The sequence below is a fragment of the Protomyctophum bolini genome, assembly GCF_963924005.1.
Source record: "Protomyctophum bolini genome assembly, chromosome: 18".
Taxonomy (NCBI): Eukaryota; Metazoa; Chordata; class Actinopteri; order Myctophiformes; family Myctophidae; genus Protomyctophum; species Protomyctophum bolini.
The window spans coordinates 5,493,651-5,521,246 of record NC_137879.1 but is presented as its reverse complement, the minus strand read 5'-3'; the positions used below and the strand labels follow the sequence as shown (position 1 = coordinate 5,521,246).

Genomic DNA, 27,596 nt, shown 5'->3' with positions numbered 1-27,596 from the left:
ACGCACCGCACGCACACGCACGTGTATACACATGCTGATGTGCACACACACACACATGGGGGGTGCGGTTAGAAATATTGCGGGCCCGGCCGTGGCACCTGGCTCTCAGGCCTTCTAATAACATTAGCTAACCTGACACATAAAATATTAGAGAGTTTTAATGACCACGATTGAGTGTGTGTGTGTGTGTGTGTGTGTGTGTGTGTGTGATGCATCTGTGTCTTGACTCCTGTTTATTCCCATTTATGGAGATCCCATGACGTCATCAGTATGATGTCATCTAATAGTAGACTGTCCTCTGCTCCGACTATGATAATGTGTACTGGTCACTACTATAGCCAGGGAGCCACAGGCCCAATAAGCTCAAGGAATATAGGGTTTAACCTGTGATGTCAGGCCCTACTTTTTATTTGTGTTTTATATCTATTCACTTAGTCATTAAGGTCAACAGAATGAGAGGTCTGCTCTGCCGGAAACATCGCGGAAAAAATAAGTTATGGTCATTTTTGTATACCACACCAAGCATTAGTTTTGCACAAAAAACACTCCTAAATTCGGCCATAGCCGCTTGCCAAAATGTGTCCAAATGAGCTGACATCAAGGCCAAGGAGTGTTTTTCGTGCAAAACTAATGATTGGAATGGATTCAGAATCATGAAAACCTCCTAGTTTGACACGTCACAATTCTCACATGCTACTTATAAAGCATGATGAAATTTGGGAAATGTTTGCCTTATATTGGTTGTCTATGGTGTGGTATACAAAAATGGCTAAATTAATAGAAAAAAATACAAATAAAAAGTACGGCATGACTGTGACCAAGCGGGTCACAACCCAGGGCACGGAAGGACACTCAAGTAGGCTGTTTATTCCTCCTAAGCCAGGGAATTGGTCAACAAACTCCGTCATTAACAGGAGCCAAAACTAAAATGTATCCTCAATGTGAATCCTATAACCTCACCTAAACAGTCACCGTTGTGACATTAAACATCCAATTCTAGCAGGCAGGAATGTGGAGTATTGTGTGGCTCTGTCTGGACCCAGCCAGCCTCTCACTGCCACAGAGAACACATGAAGCACATTAACTTCCTTATATTATGCACACAGCAGCTGTCCTTCATTTCATTGACACAATCTGCTGCAGGTGCGCCACATGTGAGCTGGCAGAGCCAGCCCTGTCACCCCACTCACAGACACCTGGATCCCGCCCCCTGCCACAATGACATCACAGCTGGTCCTGTCCAATTTTAGGTGACTCATGGCTCCCCCCGGTTACCATGACAACAGATACAACAGTACTGTGACAACATGCGCAGCAGGCCGGGTATTTCATCACCTGAGAGGCATGCATGCGTTTATGACAGGCATCACCTTATTCTATACTATGTGGCAGAAACCTCTCATCTGCACATTTTAACTTTTAGTGTTTTTTAACATACTTGATCACACTGCAGCAGTGGTTTTCTGTCACGGTTTGCAGGTGTTAGGAGTTAGGACCCAAGTGCAGGAAACTCAAACAAAGGCAGGACAAGAATATCACATAAACTTGACTTAGCTTGGGAAATGACATGACAGGATAACAGAAGGGGAACTGAACATAAAACCTGACACTAACTTAAGATCCAGCACTGAACAAACACAAGGCAGAGTTTAGATATTAGTCACTGGAGCTCCTCACCCAACCTGGCTCAGCTGGTCCCCACAGGTGACGGCACTATCAGGGCAATCAGAGTCAGAGGAGCAGGACTTGGGAGAGACAGAGGGAAACCATGGACAAACGGAGGGACTCAGGGGGGCTCGATCAGGACGTGACCATGACAGGTTTCAACCTTTTTCATTTCAAGGCCCATTATTTATTCAGCATTTGAGCCACAGAACCACCATCTGATGAGATGTTTTAGCCTCTCAGACCCAAAACTAAAGACAATTTTGTGTTCGTTGACACACAATTCCATACTGTTGACAAATGTTGATCAAAATAACAATTCTTCTAATCTACATTCTCTAATTGTGTAGACTTCTAGTTGTAAATGTAGTAATGCCAGATGTTTAACAATAATGTTAAACATTGAGAGCGTAAAATAAAACCAATAAAATTTCTTTAGTTAGTTAGTTTTATTGTTTCATATTGTTATGTTCACATCTTATATAACTATGTTAAAAAAGACCTTGTATTGTCTCTCCTGTTTGCACAGGACTGCCCTGCCATACAGTCATGTCATCAATATTTGTGTGTGTATTAATTCCAGCTGTCACCCACTCCAGATTGTCAATTATACCAAGGGAAATATGATTAAATGGACGGAAAACATGGACGGAAAACAACACGACAACAACCATGGCCTTAAAGATGAGGATAAACACACTCTCTCACTCCCTGTGATAAAAGAGACAAAAACAGAATCCTAATCACGGAACGCCATTAAAGTCGAAAACAGGATTCAGACGATCGGACGCCCATGACAGCCTGATGACACCTCACTCTGATGGGACCTTTCAACCTATTGAAATGTGACAGCTGAATACTGGTAATATGACATGTTTTCATGTTTGTGCAAAATGATGTGACATTCTTTTCAGAGCACTTTGGAGACTTCTCGCTCCTCTATCCTTTAAAACTGTACTGAGTGAGAATACTTACTAAAGAAAACATGGAAATATTTTAAAGATCTTGTGTCCAAATCCTTTCAGGTCTTTTCAATACTCTAGTTTCCCTAGAGTTTGAGTCTTTATTCCGGAGTTGAAAAGGTTTTCTGGTACTTCTCACTATTCCAGTGGAGATTATTTAAGGTGGAGTACGGGGATCTGGTCTTTGCTATTTATTTGTATAGCCTCACTTAGAAATAATTCTGTCAGGTTTCATTTTACACTCTCTAGAGTTAAAGGGATCATTATAAGGGTTCTGACTCCTCCTACAGGGTCCATTTGGTTACCAACTCTCCATTATTTAGCGGTGGGGACCACCTGAACCCACCTGAAGGACCACTGGTGGTCCCGGCTGGACCACTGGTTGAAAACCACCGCACTGCAGCGTCAAAAGTAACAGATCTACAAGCTCCAAACGCGGCTTGAAGCGACGTGTTTACAGCTTGTAGATCTGCTACTTTATCCCATTTAGACTCTGAGGCCGATTCTAAAAAAGATTACTTTCTGAAAACCCTAAGTTTCTACGTCAGTGGTGCTCAACCTGTTTCATGTCAAGGAGTCGAGGGCCCCCAGCATTCTTTTCTGTATTTGGACCGTGGACCCCCCATCTGAAAATATGTTGTTGAATTCCAGCTGGGACCAGAAGCAAAGATTTGAGTTAAAATTTTAAACGTTCGCTCTGAAAGAATATATAGGCCTATTCAAAGATTTGCGCGACACACCGATGTCCGTCCAAGTTGTGGGAACACGGCGTCCCTTAGAAAGACGCAGCCATGCGTGCGGTTCACCACCCCGGGTTAGGGGAACAATAAAACGCAGATCTTTGTAAGTTGTTTTCTGGTTCTTTTATTTGTGACAAGCGTCAAAATGCTACTCAGGGCACTTTTTTAAAGTACTCTTTCTGAAATGTGTGACACTTCTCTTTGGACACAAAGCACTGACTGAATTAAGGCATGCAGGCGTTCTAGGAAAATAAACAAAAGTAGGTCAGTTTTCAGCCTGACCAATTTGTGGTGAGTTTCTAGCACCCTGTCCTGTCGAAGCATTATGTTATACTTGTGGCTATTGAAAAATAGTGTTCCGCGCTACGAGCTTGTAGATCTGGTATTTTAGAAAAATCCTGAAAATGTGGCACAAATCTTTGAATATATATTCTTTCAGAGCGAATGTTTTTTTTTTACTCAAATCCTTGCTTCTGGGGGGTCCCTGGAACTACATATTTTCAGATGGGGGTCGGCGGCCAAATGCATATAAAAAAAACGATATGTTATAGCCCATTGTTTTTTGAAGTGTTGCGGAAATTGGGAATTGCGGAAATGTGAAATTGCGGAAAAACCTTGGGAACCATTGACTGACATATAGAAACACAGGTTTTTCAGAAAACTGTCATGATTCTTTTTTTAGAATCTTGTCTCAAGTCCTAAATAGGTTAACCCCATTTTGGGGCGGGAACCCCTTTTGGTGTTTTAACTAAGCATTATGTTATACTTCAGCTATTGAAAAATAGCAGATCTACAAGCTACAGAGTGGCGCGCTACGAGCTTGTAGGTCTGCTATTTTTGAAAAATCTTAAAAATGCTGGCACAGATCTTTGAATATATATTCTTTCAGGGCGAACGTTTTTTTTTATTTCGACGTCAGCCTAAATGGGTTAAGTAAAACATAGTGCACGGTACCTCCCCCTTTTATGGGAGGGGGTGCACAGAGGAGGGGGCGCTCGGACCCTCGCTTTTATGAGTCACTTCCCAGAACGGAGCTCCCGTACTTAAAAATACACCTCAAGAAAAGAAACATTGATTCAAATCATAATACGTCAGAAAGGCCGCAGCGGTGCTAAATAACGTTTTACTGCTTTTCATTCTTTGTAGAAGCACATTTTCTACAACCCTGGGAAATGGAAAAGACGCTAAAAACAGTGACCTGAATCAGAAGGAAAAAACCACACGCTCAGGGGAAAATAAAAGTCAACAGGCCATGAGATTTTTTTTTTTTTTGGTAAAATATATACTTTTTTATTTATTTCCTCATACAAAGAAATATTATGAATGAATTCAGTATTTAATCCTCTAGAAACATGTTTCCGTTTTGCCTTTTTTCTGCTTCTTCTTCTTTTTGCAACGTGTAAAATTAATTCCTTTTTGATGTACATCATACCACAAAATACTTGATTTACAGGTGTGTGTGTGTGTTTCTTTTTTTGTTTTCATCTTTATACATACAGATTCTGCTAAGTCTAAATAACCATATTATATGCGGAGCAAGACAAACGTATCACTTAACAATGTTCTTTGTATTAACCCATTCTGACCGGGCACCCATTTTGGTGTCAGCATCATGTTATGCTTTACCTATTGATAAATAGCAGATCTACAAGCTCATAGCGCGCCACCGAGTGGCGCGCTACGAGCTTGTAGGTCTGCTATTTTTGAAAAAATCGAAGAACGACTGACATTTTTAGAATCTGATCTCAGGTCAGAATGGGTTGATCAGACCAGTGTGTGTCCAGTGGAAACCTCGTATGAATCTGATCTCAGGTCAGAATGGGTTAAAGATCTCTCATACGAAACAAAAAGGGGTTGAATAAAACTCAACCGTAACCGATGCAGCAGCATGGACGTGAACCCATGAGTGCAAGTTGTTGTTGTTGTAAAGTTCATTATTTTATCTTTTATAAATCGTCACTGTCGGGGGGGGGGGGGGGGTGGAAACCTGCCAAAAACCGCTGCTGATCGGGATTCAAATTCATCAAAAAAGAGGGTGCGCACGCTTTTCCGACACACCGAAGCGCGGGGACATGCGATGCGATGCGAAAATGCGATGTTCCGACATGCGCTGCTCCCGTGCTTGCGGTTATGGTTAGGTTAGGTTAGGGATTGAGGTTTCGGATCAATAGTATGTCGGAACTAAAGCGTGTACCCCAAGAAAGCATCAAAAGTAGCAGATCTACAAGCTCGAGAAACGTAGCGCGAACTTTGGATGCTTTTGTGTCGACGCCAACAGTGTGATCAAGTAGGGGGCGTGAAATGAACTCACTGAAAACCACGGACAGCTCTATAGAGTATGGAGATAGCAGGTTTCTGCACGACAGCAACGATTATATGCTCCCCTCTATTACAGTACATGAACCGGACCGGAAATTCCATTGCATCGTCGTCGCGTAGACCATATATGTTGTGCGGCAACAAAAAAAGAATAGCCGACCCCCCCCCAAGCTCACAATGACCCACGCAGACGCGACCACCTTGCTTGTAGGTCGGACCTTTTTTTCCCCCCGGTGCGCGACGTAGCATAAGTTAAGCATGTATTGGCCTTTGAAGCGGTCTGAGGGCGAAACCAGGAATTCAGATGTTTAAGTGACTGAACGATGAAGGTGGTCATAGTGAAAGATCGATCGAGGCACAACATATCTATCAATTCAAAAAAGCAAAGTTACCGTCAAATGATCCTCTCTCTTGGACTGAAAGCCAACGATACACATTTATACCTCTGACATTTTCATTTGAGGGGATTTGTTTTTAAAAGATGTTTTCTTCGTGCAAGGATAAAGATGTGTACATTCACGTTTTTGGGCCCTATAGAAGTCTGTACACAAACACAGTGAGCCCTTCTTCCTATGGAAGACCATAACGAAAACAACAACAATAAAACTTCCTTCCAGGAATATCTTCCCTGCATATCTTAGCACAGTGGGCTATACCCACGTCGAAGCGTGCATAGCTTTGTAGCGTGTTAGTGTATAGCATAGGATAGCTCATAGCGGTAGCATAGCGCGGCAACCTGCCTTCTTTCTTTAGTTTTGTTGCCTTTGATGTAGTTGCCAGCTGCTGCAAAGAGATTTGGGGTGGGGGGGTGGGGGGTACATCAAAGAATGATAACTCCACTCTTCTCTTTCTCCCTCTTGCATATCAAGAATTCAAGTACAAAGACAAAGCGAACAAACAAAACAAAACAAAACAAAAAAGTAAAAGCTGACTCAAACTATATAAAACACGATACCGGCGGGGTGGTTGACAGGGCTTTTTCTTTCTTCTTTTTTTTTGGCAACAAGTATATACTGTACACACTTGGGATGGGATATCATGTTGTACTGTACGTTGTGGGAACCGACAGCGTGAGGTGAATAAGGCAAAAAAAACATATTATCTAAGAGACCGTTGCAGGATAAGAAACCCTTCAGAAACCCTCCCGATAACAGGAGGTCTTCTGAGACGGTGCGACGGACACGATGAGACGGAGCGACGGACACGATGATATGCCGGGTGACTGTTGTGAGGCGCCTGCTCCGTTCCTCAGAACTCCTGGACGGCCCCGGGCTCTTCCTGCTGCGAGCTGAGAGAACCTTCTCTCTCTCTCTCTCTCTCTCCTCACCGTCCGTCCCCAACTCCCCAGCGAGCTTTGATCTCATCTGCTGTCTGCGATCTGAGTAGCTCGGGGGGGGGGGGGGGGGGCTGTAGCGGCGGACAGACTCCTGTTTGATGGTGTGTTGTTTCAGTGGTTTTGTCTCGTCTTTTACTGTCATCTTATCTCTCTCTCTCTCTCTCTTCTTTTACGCTCTACCTCATGCAGATTAGGGCCTCTATCTGACAGACTATGCTGCTCCCTCCCATGCAGCTGCATGCGCACAGCTGAAGTCTATACTGCCCTTAACGGAGGCCCTAAACTGTTGTAATTACGCAAATAATTTAACTGATAAAACAGGGGCTTTTAAAAGTGCTTCAATTGCTCAGCCTAATGGGTTTATGAGGGGTATTTAGGGGCTAATTGTTCAGCTGTTCTTTGAGGTCATTGTTTGACCTTTGGGAGTGAGCCAGTGAGTGTGTCGCAAAATAATGCAGTTATGTTACTTTACTGCAACTTTGGCTTCGTAGGACTCGGCGGAAACGAGACGATCAACAGATCTACAAGCTCCACAGCGCGCGTCACGACACGTTGTAGAGCTCGCAGACCGTCGGGCTGTTTTCAGGTCTACACACGAGAGCATGACAATCTCTGTGCTTTCCTCCTCAAAACAACAAATCAAGTGCCGTACAGTACAGTACAGTACGTCTCCCTGGGGAAATTTGATTGAGACGTTGGGTGACCTATACCCCCGCCGCACAAACGCACGCTAACCAGGCTCTGGCGTGGAGCCAACAGTCCTCCCTAATGGGCAGTAAGAGAGGGGGGCGATCGATGGCTCCGGTTTACCTTCTCCTCCACCATTAGCATAATGCTTAACATGGGGGACCCTCTCCATGCCTCTGTGGTCCTTGAATAGGATTTAGCCTTTGATGGATGGGCTATTCATTAGGAGCTCAGCCAATGTACTTTAAGCATGAGTGACACAATGAGGATCAATTAGGTGTATTGATTCCACCTGTTATTGAGTGGAGAGGGACATGAGATCAGCTGCTTATAGGGCAGGGGGGGGGGGGGGACGCCAGGCCGTGGAGGGAGAGTGGACGTTGTCGAGAAAAAACAACTAAACTAAACGATGCAGAGGAGAGAGACTTTCCAACTATAGGGATGGGACGATATCAACATGACATGTCACGATTATTGTGGCAAGACTAATCGTGATTAACGATTATTATCTTGATGATCTGAATTTGCTTAAAAACTTTAAATTCTACTTTTGTTTATAACCAGTTTGTCTTTGGCGAATGGATTTGTGTAGAGTTAAATCAGGCGTGTCCGTTCTATAGAGGGGTTTAAGTTGGTACTAATTTGCAGCTCAACAAAAGCCATTTCATCCTATAGTGTGTGTCGAAGGACAATTTCATGATGAATTCAAAATCTCACGATAAACAACAACAACCCTTATCGTCCCATCCCTAGAATGAACCGCGTCGAGATGAAATAACGGAACGCGAAGAGGATGGAAGCGGATTGAGGTACAGTGGTTATGAATATAGTCTGTACTGTACTGTATGTACAGTATATGCCTGACTGGGGCTCTGAGAACGCTCTGTACCCGTTAATCATCACGGCCGCTTTTACATTATTCACCTTCTCTCCTTCGCTTCAGTCGTCACAGATTATCTGCATTATGGAGCATAGATCACAGAACAAAACTCTACTGGAGTTCCTTTAGTGGACGGAGATAGTGGAGAGAGAAACATCTCAATTAAAATGAGGAATGTTTAAAAAAAAAAAAAAAGAACGAAAGAAAGATATGTGGGCCAGATGTTATGTACAAATATGGTTAGGCAGCTTAGTGAATTAATTGCTTAGAAATAAAAATAAATTATTATAAAATAGATTTCTGTACATTTTACATATATATATAGATATAGCAATGTCTCAACATCTTTGCCGCTGAATTGCAGAAAGACAAAAACAAAACAAAAAAAGGTTGACGAAAACCAATGAACGTTGTCCCACTGTCCGTCCGTCTGTCCGCGAGGCGGGCTGGTCCCGTTCGGTCCCGCCCCCCCGCGGCGGTCAATCCCACCCAAAGTTGTGACCCGTCATCTGGTAGAACTTCATGTTGAAGGGCCGGTAGAAGTCCCGTAGGCGCTGCACCACCTCGGGGTCAATGTTGGGGTGGGTCCGCCCTTTGGTCTTGCCCAGGCAGTGGGGCTTGCTGCTGCCCTCGGCCTTCTTGAGGCACGGGAAGCCCTTGGTCTGGTTGAAGTAGAAGTGTTTGTCTGTGATGATCCTCTTGAGCCCCAGGAAGTCCTGCACGCGGCCCAGCTCCCCGGCGGGGTCGCTGATCAGCCGCTCGCCGCTCACGAACAGGATCTGCTCCATGGGGAAGTACTGCAGCCAGTTGTCCAGGTGCTTGGCGTAGATGCCGATCTGGATGGCGCTCCACGAGGTGTCGATGAGGCCCGTCGTGCGGTTCTTGAAGGTCAGGCTCTCGAAGGAGGGGATGTCGGGCTTCTTGGACAGCGTCTGCGTGTAGTCGGAGATGGCCCGGGTCACCGGGTCGCGCACCACCACGATCACCTTGGTGTCCCGGGACATGGCGGAGATGCGGGCCGGAGCCTCCCGCGTCACAAAGTAGCTGGGGGTCTTTTCCATGGTGATCTGGCCCTCCAGGGTTTTGGGCATCAGCTCCCTGTGGACAGAGAGGAGGAGAAGAGGGGAAGGTTAGGAGACGTTAGGGTGGTGTTCATTTCGTTGGCAAAAATTCAGATGAAAAATGTCCATCTGACGGAAAATGTCCGTCACAACGTGAGACGTTGTGAGCTTGTAGACCTGCTATTTTCAGCATGCAACCAAGTGTAACCATCAAGGCAGATTTTGTGTCCGTCGGTAGAGCTCTCGCTCTTTGGACCACCGGTTCATGGGTTCGATCCCGGGCACCGCCAACTCTGCGTATAAGTAGCAACGGCTTGGTCGTGCGGGAAGTCGTGTGGGAAGTACTGGGAGCTGATGGTATAGGCGTGGCGCTCCACTCCACCACAGCAATCCATCACCCAGAGCTCTATAGCGCATTGTAACAGAGGACAGACTCCTAGCTGAATGATACTGACAATATTCACTCCCGACACTACTTTTTAAGGCCTGGCAAAAAATACATTGTTTGTGTCGACAAAATCAACCCTGGAGTCTGGATTGAGTAGACTAAAAACCGTACGATATGAAGTCGACTAAAACTAGACTAAAAACCTTTCAGATGACAAAAATATTTGATGACGGAATATTTATAAGTTATTATTATAAGTGGAATATTTTATTCCAAAGACTAAAGGACTAAAACCACGTCAAAACCACCGCTGGAAGAAACACAAGACTGGCGATGGGGAGGTTGAATTAGGATCTGGAGGAACGCCTTGCATAATGTAATCAAGCGGAATGGGGGGGGGGGGGCGCTAATCAATGACTCACCCAGGCTGACTACTTTGGCCTTTATTACAGGGGCTCAAAAACCTATTAGTGCAGGCAGCGCTCCAACGTAAACACACACACACACTCAACCTCGATGAAGAACACACACTCCAGGACACGGCGCACCGTGCCTTCCCTCCCCGCTTCCAAGCTGGCCTCTGCGTGGTTATTTTCATTGTTCATCCCGTAATCCCACCGAGCGGAAGATAGTTTAGTTGGGGGGATTTCTATTTCCTACACATGATCTACGGCAGTGGTTTCCACATGTTGTGGTCAAGTACCCCCAAATTGACACTAATTAGCCCCGCGGACCCCCCCACCCCCCATTTGAAGAGGGATAAGAGAATATTGTTATGGCTCTAGCAGTGATTCTCAGCCCGTTTCATTTCAAGGACCCCCAGTTTGACATGAATTATTCTACGGACCTAGGAGTGTACAAATGGAACCAAATGGACCCGTTCTCTACCATATTATTCAAGGCCACGGTTGCTCTGTTGCTCTGTAATTCTTCAATGATTCACAGAAGACTGGATGTACAAAAATAAATAGCAGATGTACAAGATCACAAGATTCACAAAGAGTCACGTCTGTTTGATGCTTAAACCCATTGAATCCATGCAGGAAAGCATCTGTGTCATTTTACTATCATGAGCTTGTAGATTTGCTATTTGAAAGATATTTGAAAAATCCTGACAAATATATTTTTTAACTCAAATCGTCACTTCTAGGAGGTCCCTGGAACAAAAATCTTCGGCTAAAACATAATTATTATGGGGGTCCATGACATGAAAAAGGTTGGAGCACTACTTATACAGTATATAACTGAACTGTGAGTAAGGGGTCGGGGGGGGGGGCGTTTACAATCCTGACAGCGGTTATTTTTCTCCGTCTTATTTTCATGTGAATAAAACGGTCCATGAGCTCAAAGTGCAGTCTTGATGCTCGGGTTCCGCCTCACTGAGCTGATGCACTCGTCTGGCTCCCTAATGGCTCGCTCAGGGTAGCCAGGAGGAGGCTTTATAGCCCCCCGAAATCTACCCTCTGCCCGAGACCACTTAGGGGGCCATGAAGGCAAGGCAAGGCAGGCTGGAGGCTATAGGCTGGGAGCAGAGTGGAGTGGAGCGACGGACGGACGGACTAATCTGAGTCCCACTGAGTCAGCGGTCTGTCTTTCTGCCAGAGGAAAGGAGAAGTTGAAGCTGCAGGAGCTTTGACAGGGACGAGAACTTTCTGTTTTTTGGAAACGCAATCTGTTTCTGACAGGAGGTATAGGGGAGGGAGGAGGAGGAGGGTGACAGACAGGGATGTACAGCCGGTAGTGGTGGTGGTGGTGGTGGTGGTGGGGGGGGGGTCACACAGATACGTTTACATGCAGCCCTATAATCAAGAGGCATTTGAGGAGGAACCCGCTCCGTTCTATGAATCGCGATCAAGCTGCCAAAGCCGGTGGTTTTGGCTTTCATGAGTATATAAGTATGGCGGGACGGGACGAGACAATCATATACAGGAGAGTGGATTACGGGGGGGCGGGGGGCGCAGGAGATAAGCAGGGGCTTTTTGAGCGACAACGTGACACCGTGATCCCCTCTTTTCTCTCTCCTCCCGGCACGCTCGATGTCTGGAGGGGCTCCAGGCATCCAGGGTTTGACGGGGGAATGGGCGAGCGCCGCGCCAGCGGGATCACGCGTGTTTACTCTGAGGGGGAAAAGGGTGAGCAGCTCTGACTGACCCACTAGAGCAGGGGGGATTACAGCCACGCTATAACCCCCTAAGATAAGGCCCTTCGTTCGCCAATACGTGTCAAAAACGCTCGTTTATATACTCGGACACATGCTGGTGTTGTGTGCAGGTAAACAGAAGATCTTACACGCTTGCCATGCGTCAGGACGTGTCAGGAGCTTGACACGTGGCGAGCTTGTAGATCTGCCGTTTGCTTAGCACGACACCAGCACCAAACTATATGTGTAAATGAGGCTTGAACTGCGGCTAATGCGCGGTAGGCAGACAGGCAGGCAGGCAGGCAAGGAGACAGACAAGCAGGCAGGCAGGGAGGCAGACAGCGATGGAGAGGGAGGCAGGGATAATGGGAGGCTGGAGATAACCCGTGCACAGAGCGGTGTATCGGGCACAACACATTGGCACAGATAAGACTCCTGTTAGGCCATTGTTGCTGGAGTACCCCCCTCTGTTCATAGACTGGAGCCAATAAGCTATAATACCGCAACCATTGTGAGAAAGCACTGCTCCACCCCAGCCCCAAAGCACTGCTCCACCCCAGCCCCATCCCACCAGGCGTCTGCAGTCCCACTGAAGTGTACTTACAGTATTTACATGCTGGCCAATGGTGAAAATAGCACAATACAATTAAATAGAATAGACACCGATCATACAATGTTCAAGAGACATTTTGTCCACATGGACAGAACTGATTCCTATACATTCAGAATCACTATAGCTTATAGGGACGGGACGATGATCGTTATAATACAGAGTGCCGTTTTAACTCATACCTTTGCTTCTGGGTGCTCCCCTGAAACTATATATTTTCAGATGGGGGTCAGCGGCAAAATTCTGATAAATATGGGGGTCCTTGACATGGAAAAGGTTGAGCACCACTGACATAGAAACATAGGTTTTTTCAGAAAACTGTCAGGATTTAGAAGACATTTAAATCGTCCTCATGTAGGTCTAAATGGGTTAAATTCAGTACCACACCCTCTTATACTTTGATATTCTCTTATTTCACTCTCGACAAAAATAGCAGATCTACAAGAAGCGCGTAGATTTGATATTTCTGGAGCGCCTGAACAAACGTTGGGGTGCTTTTGGAGTCCGCGACGGCAATAAAGAACCGCCGCTGTCTGTTCTGTCCTGCGGCACATCATCAGATATTCACTCCAGCAATAACTCTAAAAGCTGTGCCTGCATGATGGGGGGAGAAAAATCTAGTTCATGTCCACCACCACCTCCTCCTCCACCACCACCACCAGACTCAGGGACTCATGGCTAATTCATGGAGCACACTGTCTTCTCCATCAGCGCACACCATCACGTGTATTCTGGGAGTGGAGGAGAAGACGGTGCATGGGAGGGAGGATGGGGAGGGAGGGAGGACAGGGGGGGGGGCTTACAATATGGGAGGGGGTGATTCCAGGTAATAGCGTGTAGATGGATTTATGGAAATGCTGTTGGCAGATTTTGTGTGTAGTTTCTAAATGTAGCGCCCGTGATCTAATTATGATAATATCGACTTGATTGCTGACACGTCTGGCGAGGTTGTATGAGGCGAACGGAATGAGGGGGGGGACGGGAGGGGGGACGGAGCGCTGCAGTTTCCGAGAGCTCATTAACAGGCCTATTGAAATCAGAGGAGATCGGTCGTCTCGCAGGCTCCGTTTCACATGACATATCTTTTATTTGCGCAGAGAAGCCGCCGAAAACGTTTCTGAAGATATGACGGAAAAATGTACGTTATCTTAAAAAAGCAAACAAGAAAGCCCCGGCCTCTATTCCAGCCCTGAAGCCCCATTTCGAAAAACAGCTGATTTAGTCGTTTTTTTTATCCCACGATTTTGTGACCAATTCTTTTCCAACCGGTGCCATATTGCCCTATAAACTGTAATCCTGGGTGCTATATGCTCTCCCTCTGCCAACCTGGGGAGAGCCCAAAACTGAGCTTATGCTTCCTTCAATGCGTGAGGAGTCTATAAGACGCTTCTTTTCACCTGACAGGGGGGGGGAGGAGTTTCCCTGGTGTATAGGACGTAGCGCGTGGAAAGGAACACGTCGTTATTCCAACCAGTTCCTTTCCCCCTCCATCAGGCACCCCGGCTGACATGACATGGGGGAGGCAGTTTAGAGAGACCAGAATTACTGCATGTTTTTGTGAGGATATAAAAACAAGTCATTTTTCTAAATGTTTGCCGACACAATGCCCGAAATGGTTGCACCAGATTGAAGTGGTTTAACCAGTTGGCCCCGACCGTTCTTTGGTCTGTCGTCAGGGAATATGTATTTAACCCATTTTGGGTGGGAACCCCTTTTGGTGTATAAGCATTATGTTATGCTTTAGCTGTTGAAAAATAGCAGATCTACAAGCTTGTAGCGCGGCACTCGGTGGCGAGCTTGTAGGTCTGCTGTTTTAGAAAAATCAAAGAACGACTGACATATAGAAACATAGCTTTTTCAGAAAACTGTCAGAATTTAGAAGAAATACATAGAATCGTTCCCAGGTCAAAATGGATTAAACCAGAAGCGCTGCTGGTCCTTAAACTACTCACTATTAGCCATTCTTGTGTCGCTGCCCATAAGCCGTTATTCCTCGCTCTGACAAACACGCACCGAGTCCAGTAGCCAACAAACAGAGCAGGCAGAACGGGCTTCTCCCATCCAGTCTAATCCCATTTCAACATCACAATGCGGAGGAGGAGGACGAGGAGGAGGAGGAGGAGGAGGAGGACCGGGTTTACAATGTGTGCAACGGACGGACGGAGAGATAGATTATGCTGATCCGGCAAGCTCAGGGAATCCTTCTTGGAAATCAGAAAATGTTTTGGGGGGTGGAGGAGCGAGAAAAAAACATAGGGATGGTTCAGTGGAGAGAGAGAGGAGAGAGAGAGAGAGAGAGAGAGAGAGAGGCAGAGAGAGAGAGAGAGAGAGAGAGAGAGAGAGAGAGAGAGAGAGAGAGAGAGAGAGAGAGGGAGGGATGGTTGAGAGAAGAGAAGAGAAGAGAAGAGAAGAGAAGAGAAGAGAAGAGAAGAGAAGAGAAGAGAACTGGACCCCTAAAAAAAAAAAAAGCGCCAAATTCACAAGAGGAAGTGGAACACAAACGCTCATAAAAGCAGGAACCCCCCTCGGCCCACCTTTTGACTTCAGCCTCTCACACAGTGAAGAGTCCCAGAGAGGCTGGATGAGAGGGACAGAAAGGAGGAGGAGGAGGAGGAGTGAGAGGTTTTTTTTTATCTCCAGCTCCTTCAACGGGGACAAGTAGCTCTCGGAGCTAAACAATGCCTATTATGCTCCCTTTTTGATTTATGAGGTGCTGCTTTTAAAGGTTCCGTCAGCAAACAGCCCATCCTTATTGTGACACGGATGGGGGGGATGGGGGGGTGGGGGCTACCTCTTTTCGTCCGTTCTTTTGAAAAGCGAGCCATTGTCCCTTTTTTGGCGCTTTGGACTGGAGGGGTGAACAGGGCATGGCGGTCAGGGGCACAAGGAAAGGGTGGTGGTGGTGGGGGGAGGGTGTGTGTGTGTGTGTGGGGGGGGGGGGGGAGTGTGAGTGGAACACTTCTAACATCCTCAGTGAGAGGAGTCTCTTTTGGAGGAGGGGGGGGGACCTCTGAAGTGGAACGTGTGCCGATGGAATTTTTGGGGCTGCAAGCGAGGCCTCACTCTCTCTGTCTTGCTTGCGTCCGTTCACCGTGCACGCATGCACGCATGCATGCGTGCATGACTGCTGTGCGCAGGGGAGACGACGCATGCATGCATGCATGACTGCTGTGCTGCAGACTCGCTCGTGCTATACTGTAAATCCCTGTACAGGTGCATGTTCAACCTTTTCAGGACGCGATATTTTGAAAATGGCCCGATCTACAAGCTCACAACGCCTCTGCCGTGGGGCCCAGTGGGGCTGACGCACGAGGCTATAGCTCACCTCCACCGTGAGGCCCATGAGTGGGGCTGACGCACGAGGCTAGCTCACCTCTGCCGTGGGGCCCAGTGGGGCTGACGCACGCGGCTAGCTCACCTCTGCCGTGGGGCCTAATTATTACGCATGTTGTTGTCTGGCCCGTTTGGTTTATCTGCTTCAGATCTGCTTTTACAAGACATTAAACCTCCAGATACCTTTTAGCTGTTGTGTTCCCTTTACTCCTCCCTCCCCTCCCCTCCTCCCTCCCATCCATCCCTCCCTCCCCTCCCCCCTCCCTCCCTGCTCATACTGTACAGTAGAAGATATTTTCCAAGTTGAAACGCATGCCAAAAAGCGGCGATAAGACCCGAAGCAGAACCCATATACAGCTATAGCGCTCTCCCTTCGTCACATGTCAGCATCAAACGACATGCAGGGGGAGACCCTTTGGCTGGCGTTTCTTTTCGTCTTTTTCTTTTTAATGGCCCTCATCGTCGTCCAGAGATAAAAAAAGGAAAGGGGGTTATTTGTGTCGGCCACATCTCCCTCCCTCCTGTCACGTTCTGATGACATGATAACAGGGCTGTCGCTGCCGGGCTTTCTGTCCAATCCAAGGAAAAATAAATAAAAAACACTGCATGCTCGGGTTTTTTTTCCCCAAGAACAAAAAGGAGAAGAAGCCACTTAGCGCATGTCTCTCTCTCTCTCTCTCTGGATAAGAGCTCAGTGGTGATTTGATCCCTGCTCGTTTGTAGCGTCGACGCATTTGAATGTCAAAGGAAGCTGTGTGATTGTGCTCCTCTCGCGGTGCCTCATTTGAGTGCCAGGCAAATGCAGCGGGCCGGTGGGTTGGGTCGGTTTGTATCAGTCTGAGAGTGTTGTAGGGCCTTAAGGGCGTCTAGCTTTACCTTTATGAGGGCTTAGGGGTGAGTATGTAGGAGGTAAGGAGGGAGGTTGTATGGTTTCTATGCCTCGAGGACAGTGCAGTGACGTGGGGCACGGGCCCCCCGGGGGGAGGGGGGGGGCATGTACCGGCCCACATAAACAGACTCTATATGTGATGCGTTCAGACGGCGTTCAGATGCAAAGATACAGCCTAGTATAGTATTATTTTTCAATGGAAGCCTGCAGCGACATGAAGATGCAAAGATATACATCTGACGTTTGTATACTATAGATCATGCTGCAAAAGCTACGAAGCTATACCAAAGAAACGTTGAGCTGGTTTCAACTTCAGATAAAAGATACAAAGCTACAAATAGAGAGAGAGAGAGAGAGCCTCAGAAGCTATGGAGAGAGAGAGGGAAAACGAGCATCAAAAGGGATTCACTTCCACCAGTGAAAAGTGCTGAGTTTGCCCGTGTTCTATTAGAGACAATTTGTCTCAAGTGAAAAACATTCCGCCTCTCTCTCTCTCTCCCTCTCTCTCTCCCTCCTAAAGTAGCTATTGATCTTCTGCAACATTGGTAGGCTATTCAAGAAATAGCAGATTTACAAGTTCATAGCGCATCACTCTGTGCTGCGCCATCAGCTTGTAGATCTCTCTTGTAGGGGAAATACATTTGCGAACATTTGTGCAAATATATATATATTTTCTAACTCAAATCTCTGCCTCTGGAGGTTCCTGGAGAAAAGCATTTTGAGATGAGGGTCCCCGGCAAGCAAATACATCTAATTTTGGGTGGTCCTAGACATGAGAAAGATGGAGCACCGCTGATAAAGGCCCGCACGCTTTTCAAAGACCTGACATGTAGTATAGAATCAACCTGGGTGAAGACTTCCGCTGCTAAATGCCCCCTCTCTCTCTCTCTCTCTCCCTCTCTCTCTCTCATCTGTTCCTTTCCTAAAAGTAGCTATTGATCTTCAAAAGCGGGCCCTCGACCCGAGGCAATCAGAACTCAGAGAGCCCTTGAGGGTCCGATAGCCAGAAGTGACACTTCTTCACAAGTGGAGGAGAGGAGGAGGAGGAGACGAGGAGAAGGGCCACTACAGCCTTTGAAAGACTCCCTTTCTTTCCCTTTTTACCCCTCTGGGTTCACATGCACCAGAGTGGTGGATGCAGCGAGCCCGTTTCAGTGAAACACAAAGGGACATCTTTACTCCTTATTGGCCCCGATAAGGCTCTTAATAGCCGTTTGTTCCCCTCAGACGCGTTAAGAGCTGAGCTGGTTGTGAACTATTTCCGCCCCTGGCCCAAAGCGTAATGCGGTGAGAAGTTGATGCTTTATGTGGCTTAAATGAACATCATGTATTTAGGCCATTGGCCAAATGAATGCCGACCATTTTCGGAAGAAATGTTTACGCAAGCCATTGGATTCCCCTTCCATTTCAGCACCATTGTGTAAATCACCTTGCTCGACAGGATATCTAATCCGACACGCTAAATATAGCACTGCCCGGTTATCTTTTGTCAAAGTCATCATTGCGTTATTGCATCTACAAGCACGTTTGTGAGCTTGTAGATCGGCTATTTCTGCCGTAGAGATTTGGTGTAGACTCAGGTAAGAAAGAAGGGGTCTAAACTAAAGTACTAGACTACTAGGATTTATTATGAAGTGTTTAAAGTTCGTCCAGTCGAGGCAATAACACCCCAAAATCAAAACGCATTAAATTCTTCATCTCGAGCAGATTATACATACATGTATGTTTTACTTTTCTTTTCACGTAGCTGGCCCGGAGGAATGATGCAAAACATGCTCCCGAATATGAGAAGATGCTCTGCTTTTTATTTTAAGGGAAACACATTTGAAATTCAACAGCAGCCCGGCCCGGGGAAATAAATCTAAATTCAACAGCAGCGGGCCCGGGGAAATAAATCTCTTGATGAATAACAAAAAAACAAAATCCTCAAGGCCTCCCGTAGTAGTATTAGTAGCGCACTAAAGCGCCCCTAACTCACAGTAGGGGAGGGAGAGAGAGAGAGAGAGAGAGAGAGAGAGAGAGAGAGAGAGATGACTGCATAGCAACGGAATGGAATACAAACACACGCACACACACACACGCACACACACAGACATCTACAAGGCTGTAATTTCCAGAGTGGCAGTGATGAGACACACACACACACACACAGAAGCCAGACGTTTTGAAATACACCCCACGGAGGTTATAGCAGGCGAGCCCTCCCGGAGCATGGGACCACGTTTTACACACAAGCACAGCACAGGGCGAGGCTGTAAATTAAAACAATATATATATAATAATAATAAAGAAGGATGCTTTATGACACAGGCCACTTGAGTCCTGCTGATATGGAAGAGAGAGAGAGAGGGAGGGAGGACAGGCCCTCTCTCTCTCTCTGCTACAGTCAGTCAGTCATTTAGCTACAGAGAGAGAGAGAGAGAGAGAGAGAGAGAGAGAGAGAGATGAGAGAGAGAGAGAGAGAGAGAGAGAGAGAGAGAGACACAGAGAGAGACAGAGAGAGAGAGAGGGGCCTCCTCTGCTCCAGGCTCTGCTCAGCTTCCCAAGTATCTCCTGAGTGCTGCTTCGCTGCTGGTATGCAGACCCACTTAGAGGCTTCCTGGCGCTGAGAGGATCCAGGGATCTGCGCTTTAGAGTGAGATCTTGCAGGAGTCGAAGAGGAGTGCGTGTGTGTGTGCACATAATGCTGTACTGTACTGTACTCTGTGTGTCTACGAACAATGTACGGGTTCCGCAACACGTGTCACTAAATCAGACATTAACCACATGACCCCTATATGCAGTGTATCGTCCCGTTTCTGGGCCCGTCTCGCAAACATTCGGGTGAAAAGAGTTGATCTACAAGCTCACAACGTGTGACACTTTGTGAGCTTGCAGGTTTTTTGTTTTACAATATTTTTGACAGTGTATATACTGTAAGTTGGACAGGACATGGAGCAGAGAGAGATGGGGAGTGACTCGCAGCAAAGGTCGTCAGGATCGGGACGCCGTGAAGTAAGACTGGATTAGCAGCCTATAGCTACCAGGACCGCTATAAGGCCGGCCCGGGACAGATTGGCAATTTGTTCAGCAACAATACAGCTAAGAAAGGAGTGGGGTCTCAAGCATAGACCCCTGTGGGACTCCGCAGTCCAAGAAGGATGGTTTAAGTGGTCATTACGTCTCCCTGCCGGGCGGTATAGTATACGTGCCTCGCTGCGTCCGCCGACAGACCCTTAGCGCCTGCCTGTGAGTAAATAAGTTATGTTTGGCAGCGCGGTGAACCCTATATATGTGATACTACAGCTCCATTAGGCGAACCCTATACCATACTACAGCTCCATTAGCCCATTCTGACCTGAGATCAGATTCATACGAGGTTTCCACTGGACACACACACTGGTCTGATTAACCCCTGAGATCAGATTCTTAAAAATGTCAGTCGTTCTTCGATTTTTCAAGCTCGTAGTGCGCCACTCGGTGGCGCGCTATGAGCTTGTAGATCTGCTATTTTTCAATAGCTAAAGCATAACATGATGCTAACACCCAAAATGGGTTCCCGTTCAGAATGGGTTAGGCCCCGTCGGAGTCACCTGTCCGCTCGCCATGGGGATCCTCTCCAGGCTTTAGGTTTCACACTAACAGCCTCCGCCCGATATTGGTGTCACTGGAGACTCTCGAAGGTGGAAGCCCCTTTCGGGAAGTGTGCCTGTATATCTGTCTGCATGGCATGGCATGGTATATGATATAGGCTGGCCTATAGCGCCACAGACTTTGACCTCAATGCCGTCCTGGCATCTTGAGACAGAAGCAACAGACACAGATCATCCAAGCTCTCTCTTTCCCTGACACAGTTAGGTGTCACATGGACGGACGGACCGCATCAGAACATGTGGACCTCTACAGGGACCCATGTTTACCACGGGGTCACAGACAAACGTCAGCACTCACTGCCCTGCCAGCCACATCCTTCTCTCAGAGGCACCCATAGTTGGGAGCCAACTCAGGGCAAAGCCCAGGAGGGGAAAGAAGCGTACCACCTAGGTAGACGCACTACAGTGTGACAGCTTAGCTCGAGAACCTGATGTTAGATATAGGAAAGTGTGGAGGGCAGCAATCCAGGAGTCCCGAGTTGGTGTTGGCTATATAGACCTCACTCTCGCAGTAACTAACTAAGTACTTTTAAGATATTGTAGAGATGTACTGATAAACATTTTCCTTCCCGATACAGATTACCATAATTTACAGAGTACCGATCCGCATAATTCAAAAGAAATCTAGGACAGTGGTTCTCGAAGTGGGGTCCAGGGACTCCAAATGGACCCTTACGGGTCTGCAACTCTTGTGTATAAATGGAACCAAATGGTCCATTTCGGTTCCATTTGTACACTCTCAGAGTTATGGGGGTCCTTCAAACTACAAGGTTTGAGAAGCACTGATCGGAACAACGAAGCTGTCGTAGAAGATTTTCTGTCCCACAGTAAAAAAGAAAAACGATAATATGAAGTATGGGGAAATGATTTACGACGTCTTCTGTTTCCAGCCGTGCTCTCTGGATAAAAGTATATAGCGATTGCAACACAAACAAGGGGAAAAAACAATGTAACCGCATAGTTCACTGGACCAGAAGGTCCAGCTATTTGAGCTGCAAACCCCGTGATTTCCGCTTACTAGGAAACACATTCACCCGCGGTAACGATAAGGAGAAAGTCGGGGGAGTCGGCAATAAAAGAAACGGGGTTTTGAGTTATAGAGCCAGGGATTTGTTTGATAAATGTCACTTCACGGACCCTAGATTTAATCGGCGGGAGGCTGCGGATAGCAGCAGAGAGAGAGAGAGGAGTCTGGAGGGCAGTCTGGGAACGAAGTGACCCCTCCATAAAACATACAATTAGTGTGGGAGCCATCCGACAGGAGGCAGCCATCCATCATACCCTCTGGAAACTCACTGGAGCATTCTGGGAGCCCCCAACCACCGGCAGGGAGCATTCTGGGAGCCCCCAACCACCGGCAGGGAGCATTCTGGGAGCCCCCAACCACCGGCAGGGTGAATTTTTATCCCACTATTCACTCTCCCTGCGTTGTGAGCGTCTGTGATTTAGAGGTTAGACTCAGCGCACAGAGGCGCACAGAAGAAAGCTCACAATGTGTCGTCCTGCAATGTGTTTGTGTGACCTTGTAGATCTTGCTATTTACGCTGCATGTGCACTTATAAAATTGCATGTGTCCTCGCAAGTATAATAATATACTTGCGTGCGAGCGAGAGAGGAGTGAGAGAAACAGAGGTGGAGAGTGAAAGCGAGTGAAGGAGAGAATGGAGAGAGAGAGAGACAGAGACAGAGAGAGACAGAGACAGATAGAGAGAGAGAGAGAGAGAGAGAGAGAGAGAGAGAGAGAGAGAGAGAGAGAGAGAGAGAGAGAGAGAGAGAGAGACAGAGACAGAGAGAGAGAGAGAGAGAGAGAGACAGAGAGAGAGAGTGGTGTTGTGGTCACGGCTCCATCCCTTCGGCCCCAGTGTGGTTTTTAAGGGAACATCAGATACATAGAAAGTAACACAAGAACAAACAACTCAGAAACCCAACCGCCGCGAGTGCACACACACACACACGGTCACGGACGGTCTCGCCTGCCGAGTGCCTCGAGACGGCAACAACACACCCACGGCGTTATTTAGGCTACCGCATGCATGCCACAGACACCCACAGACCCCCACAGAGCCCCAGAGCCCACCCACCCCCTCCGGCCAACCCTCACCGAGGTCTGACGGAGGGTGTTGACGGAACGTTCTCTCCGTTCATTTTTCCAGCGTGGCGATGGGACTGCGTCCCACATGGGTTCACAGCTCACTCAGAACGGAGTGGGGAGTGGGATGGGGGAGTGCATCTGAGGACTGTGTACTGAGTATCATAACAGTACATCCCTGGTTCTCATAGAGTGGGAGTCCGGTGTGATTAACCATTACTAATGCCACTTTTGTTGCCACTTGATTCTCCCACATCCTAATTCGGGGGAAAGTCTGCCAAAAGATAATTACCTACAAGCTCTCGTGAGCTTGCTGTGGAAAATCGATTCGTGCAGAGGGAAATAGGAGTGTATTCAAATAGCGGTTTATATATACAGAGTTTATGTGATATACCAGACTGAGGTCCCAGAAAATGTATATAGAACGCTCAACGGGTGGACTATAATCAATCCAAAAAGGTCTTGAAATGAACAGGACTGAGAGAGTGGACTGTGCCAGATGTACCTCTGAAGCAATGCCAAAACACAGGTACCAGCGTGTGGTTATAAATAACAGAGAAGGGCAGGTGAAGAATGTACCTGTCCCATTGTTCTGTGATTCACTGCATGTCATGTGATTCACTGCATGTCATGTGCTTTCAGGGTTTTGGGTTAGGAGAGCATTTCTTTCTCTACGGTCGGTCGGTCGACTGACTGACTGACTGACTGACTGACTGACTGACTGACCGCCTGACTGTCTGTCTGTCTGCGTGCCTTTCTGTCTGTCTGTCTGTCTGTCTGTCTGTCTGTCTGTCTGTCTGTCTGTCTGTCTGTCTGCGTGTCTGTCTGTCTGTCTGTCTGTCTGTCTGCGTGTCTGTCTGTCTGTCTGTCTGTCTGTCTGCGTGTCTGTCTGTCTGTCTGTCTGTCTGCCTGCCTGTCTGTCTGTCTGTCTGTCTGTCTGTCTGGTAACACTTAACACAACAACTCACCACTTTGTCGTGACACGCGACACCAGGTCTGTCACCTGACACCTACCTTTTGCCAACCAGATACTACTAGACTCGCAAGCTGACACCACACACACACACACACACACACACACACACACACACACACTCACACACACACACACACACTCACACACACACACACGCACACACACACACACACAGCATGGTGACACATTGAGCCTGTACATCGGCAATTTCCACAAATAAAGTAATTAACGTGTCATTTGTCATATCTGCCCTGTGCATTTTTTTGGTTACAAAGCCTATAAAAGCAAACAGAAATTAAAATGTGATCTGTAATGTTGCATAACGTTCAACGTCAGAAACACAATTAAATCGCCAATCATTTGATATTGAGTAAAATTGAGTCACAATCGTGACAGCCGCACACACACACCACACACCCAACAAAGACGTTGCGTGTGCACTGTGCACACACCGCACTGTGCACACACACCACACCACACCACACACAAAGACCTTGCGTGTGCACTGACTATGCACACACACACACCACACCACACCACAAAAGCAGTCCTTTCTTAAATATGCCACTTGGCGATATCGTGCAATGTTTGTCGAGCGCTGGTAATCATCCGGTAATGGTGCTGTGTGTGTGTACGTGTACGTGTGCACACGTGTGTGTGTGTGTGGGTGTGTGTGTGTGCGTGTGTGTGTGCGTGTGTGTGTGCGTGTGTGTGTGTGTGTGTGTGTGCGTGTGTGCGTACGTGCTGACTGCTGTTTGTTGAAGGTGTTATCTAGAGATGCTGACCTGACAGCCAGGCATTCCAGCTCTGAAGCTGCATGCGGTGCTGGATGGAAAGACTACTCACATTTTTTTACGTGAGATAAAGTACCGATACTGCAATATAGACGTACTCTAGTCTAAACTCTATACACTACGTTACAAATACAAGTCGGGAATTCAAAATTGTACTTAAAGTACGAAAGGTAAAAGTACTCATTTTGCAGAATGTCCCGTTTCAAGTATTCAAATGTATATTAAAAAAAGCAGATCTACAAGCTCACAATGTGTCACAAACTTGTAGATTGGTAATTCTCAAATGGACCGAATGAAGTGGTTAATGCGTGTTTTGTATTAATTATCAAAATCTTTTGGATTCTGAGATGTAGTGGAATAGAAGTAAAAGTATTGGCAAATTGGAAAGTCTCAAGTAAAGTACAAATCCCTCAAAGTGTTACTTATACAGTACTTGAGTAAATGTACTTAGTTACTTAACCCCCGCTGCCCTCCCAGCCAGCCAGGCCTGTGGGCTGATTGACAGCTGCAACACAGCAGAGCAGACCAACCAACCGCAAACAACAAAAACACACTCTACTGTAAACAATGTTGGTACGCGCACACACACACACACACGCTCGTGTTGGGGGAATTTCACCAAGCTGTGTGTTTGTGTGCACGTGAGCGTGTGTGTGTCTCTTATTCTGACGGATTCCCTGACACTTGACATGCGCCTCATGGCGCCTGGCCCTCCTTGATCTGTGCTGTGTGTGTGTGTGTGTGTGTGCGTGTGTGTGTGTGTGTGTGTGCGCGCACGTGCGTGCACCTGGTCCTCCTTGATCTGAGCTACAGCGGAGATGAATAAAAGATGCAACAGACTAGAGAAAAAACATACATGGCAGCATGTCACCACCTCCCCCACACACACACTCCCCAGACACACACACACACACACACACACACACACACACACACACACACACACACACACACACTGCTCCCCACACACGCACTGCTCCCCACACACACAAAAGCCAGCGCGAGCGAGCGAGCGAGCTGCTTTGCATCCTGTTTGAATTGGCTGTCATCCGTAACTGCCTGGGCACCTTTTTCTGAAGGCGCACCTTTTTCTGAAGGCAGGTGAACTACAAAGTGTTTTCTGCTCTGAGAGAACCACGAGAGGGGGGAGGGTAATGGTGGTAGATAGATAGGACATCTATCTATCTACTATCTATCTATCCATCCATCTATCTGGCACTTTTTTAACACAAGTTCTAGAAACGATGAGGAATAAAATAATTGAAGCAAAAGCTGTCTTTGTATATTTATCCCAACAGGTATGGCGCACAGCACATAAACAGTCTCAAAGTATGTTGCGAGTAGCATAAAAAAAAAACGAGAAACACATTTATATTGGTCAAAAAATACCGCATGGGAGGAGTAGAATAGGAAAGGAGAGTGAGGGAGAGTGACTCGCTTATCTCCCAGTGTTTAGCGCTATATGCCAGTGACCTTGATATGGGGCAGTTAAAACAATAGTGCTGTTTGATGAGGCGCCTTAGAATCTTCAGGGCGAGAGGCATGCTCAACTGCACATGGACATGTTTCCCCATATATGTAGCAAAAAATAACTGTCATGGCACTATGGCATCTCCTAGTGCGCCCTGAGGCTATAGCCTGGTCATAAGGATATTATGGTTAGTCACAAAGGTATAATCCTATACTATACTATACTATACTAAAACCCCAGAGAAGCAATCATGGCTCAAACTGAACAGTAGAAAAAGCATACAAGGGGGACTCTAAATAATATCTATAAATATATGTGTGAGAGAGAGCAGGAATCCATCTTCCCTACGTGGGTTTCTTCCCCACCATTATCCATCATGCCTCTCCGTAGCTCAGTCCCACAGAAGACAGCGTCAGGTTAATGGTTTACAGATTCCCACCGACAGGGCAGTCGGCCCACGACAGGCCGCCTTCCTTCTCCCCGCCCGGCGCTATAACGTAACAATTATCTACATTTCATCGCCGGTAGTGACGATCAAAAACCACTCACGTTATCGCGACGATTCCCCCGAGCGAGCCTCGTGTACGCTGCGGTTTCGTACAGACAGACAGACAGACAGACAGACAGACAGACGTTACGCTGGGGACGAGATAATTACCGCTAAGGCGCATTGACGTGCCCCCCCCATGCGCCCATGCGCGCCGACCCACCGCGAACCGCTGTGAGTTATCGCTCGCAGAACGAGGCAGTGAGTGACGGACAGACGGACGGACGGACGGACGGATGGGGTGAGTGTTGTTTTTTGATGTGGATAACAGCCAGCTAGGGAGAGAGACATGATGACAAATGCCTTTCTCTTTTCACCCTCCACTGTCCCCCCCTCTCTCTCTCTCTGTCAGCGGGACAGAGACGGTTGTTTGCCAAGAAGAACACAAGTCATCTAGTGATGCAGAGGAAGGGGAACACGAGGCTAAAGAAAGAATAAGTACAACAATGATTGAAAAGAAAGAGAAAGGAGCAGATATTAGTTGGGGTTTTTTTTGGGTTGGGAAAAAAAGAGACTTGAGAAATGAGCCCCGCCAAACTAAATATGTCAGCTCGGGGCCAGAGCACTTCAGGGACTGTTTGTTTTCTTACAACTATTCAACAACGTTATAAAGACTCAGGTTTTTTTCTCTCTCTCTCCCTCTAGCTGGCCTTGTCCCCCGCCCAGCAGATGTGTTTCTCTCTCTCTCTCTCTCTCTCTCTAGCTGGCTTGTCCCCCGCCCCAGCAGATGTGTTTCCCTCTCTCTCTCTCTCTCTCTCTATGTCTGTCTGTCCGTGTGTCCAGTCTGTGTCTCTCTCTCTCTCTCTCTCTCTCTTGTCTGTCCGTGTGTCCAGTGCAGTGTCTCTCTCTCTCTCCTCTCCCTCTCTCTCTCTTCTCTCTCTCTCTCTGTCTGTCCCGTGTGTCCAGTGTGTGTGTGTTTCCCTCTCTCTCTCTCTTCTCTCTCTCTGTCTGTCTGTGGTGTCCAGTGCAGTGGCGCGGCAGAACAAGTTTCTCTCTGTAAAAACAGGGCAGGCTAGTTCCTCCAGCTAATCTAAACAGAGCGCCACACGACGGCTGGCCGTACGTGGACTGTTTTGG

The 27,596-nt window shown here is 47.2% G+C and overlaps 1 protein-coding gene across 2 annotated transcripts in view; it reads right to left on the bottom strand.

The window, feature by feature from the left end:
- LOC308333030 (heparan sulfate glucosamine 3-O-sulfotransferase 3B1-like) overlaps nucleotides 1–27,596 on the bottom strand; it is a 192,755-nt gene that overhangs the window by 148,328 nt on the left and 16,831 nt on the right. Inside the window, exon 2 of one of the 2 annotated variants that reach the window (XR_013965779.1) lies at nucleotides 5,664–9,687. Coding sequence is in view for 1 of the 2 variants with exons in the window: in XM_080789215.1 (XP_080645341.1) it covers nucleotides 9,069–9,687 (619 nt within the window). In the remaining variant the exon portion in view is untranslated. Of the gene's footprint in view, nucleotides 1–5,103; nucleotides 9,688–27,596 lie in introns of those variants that run through there. The other variant, XM_080789215.1, reaches the window with a different exon arrangement.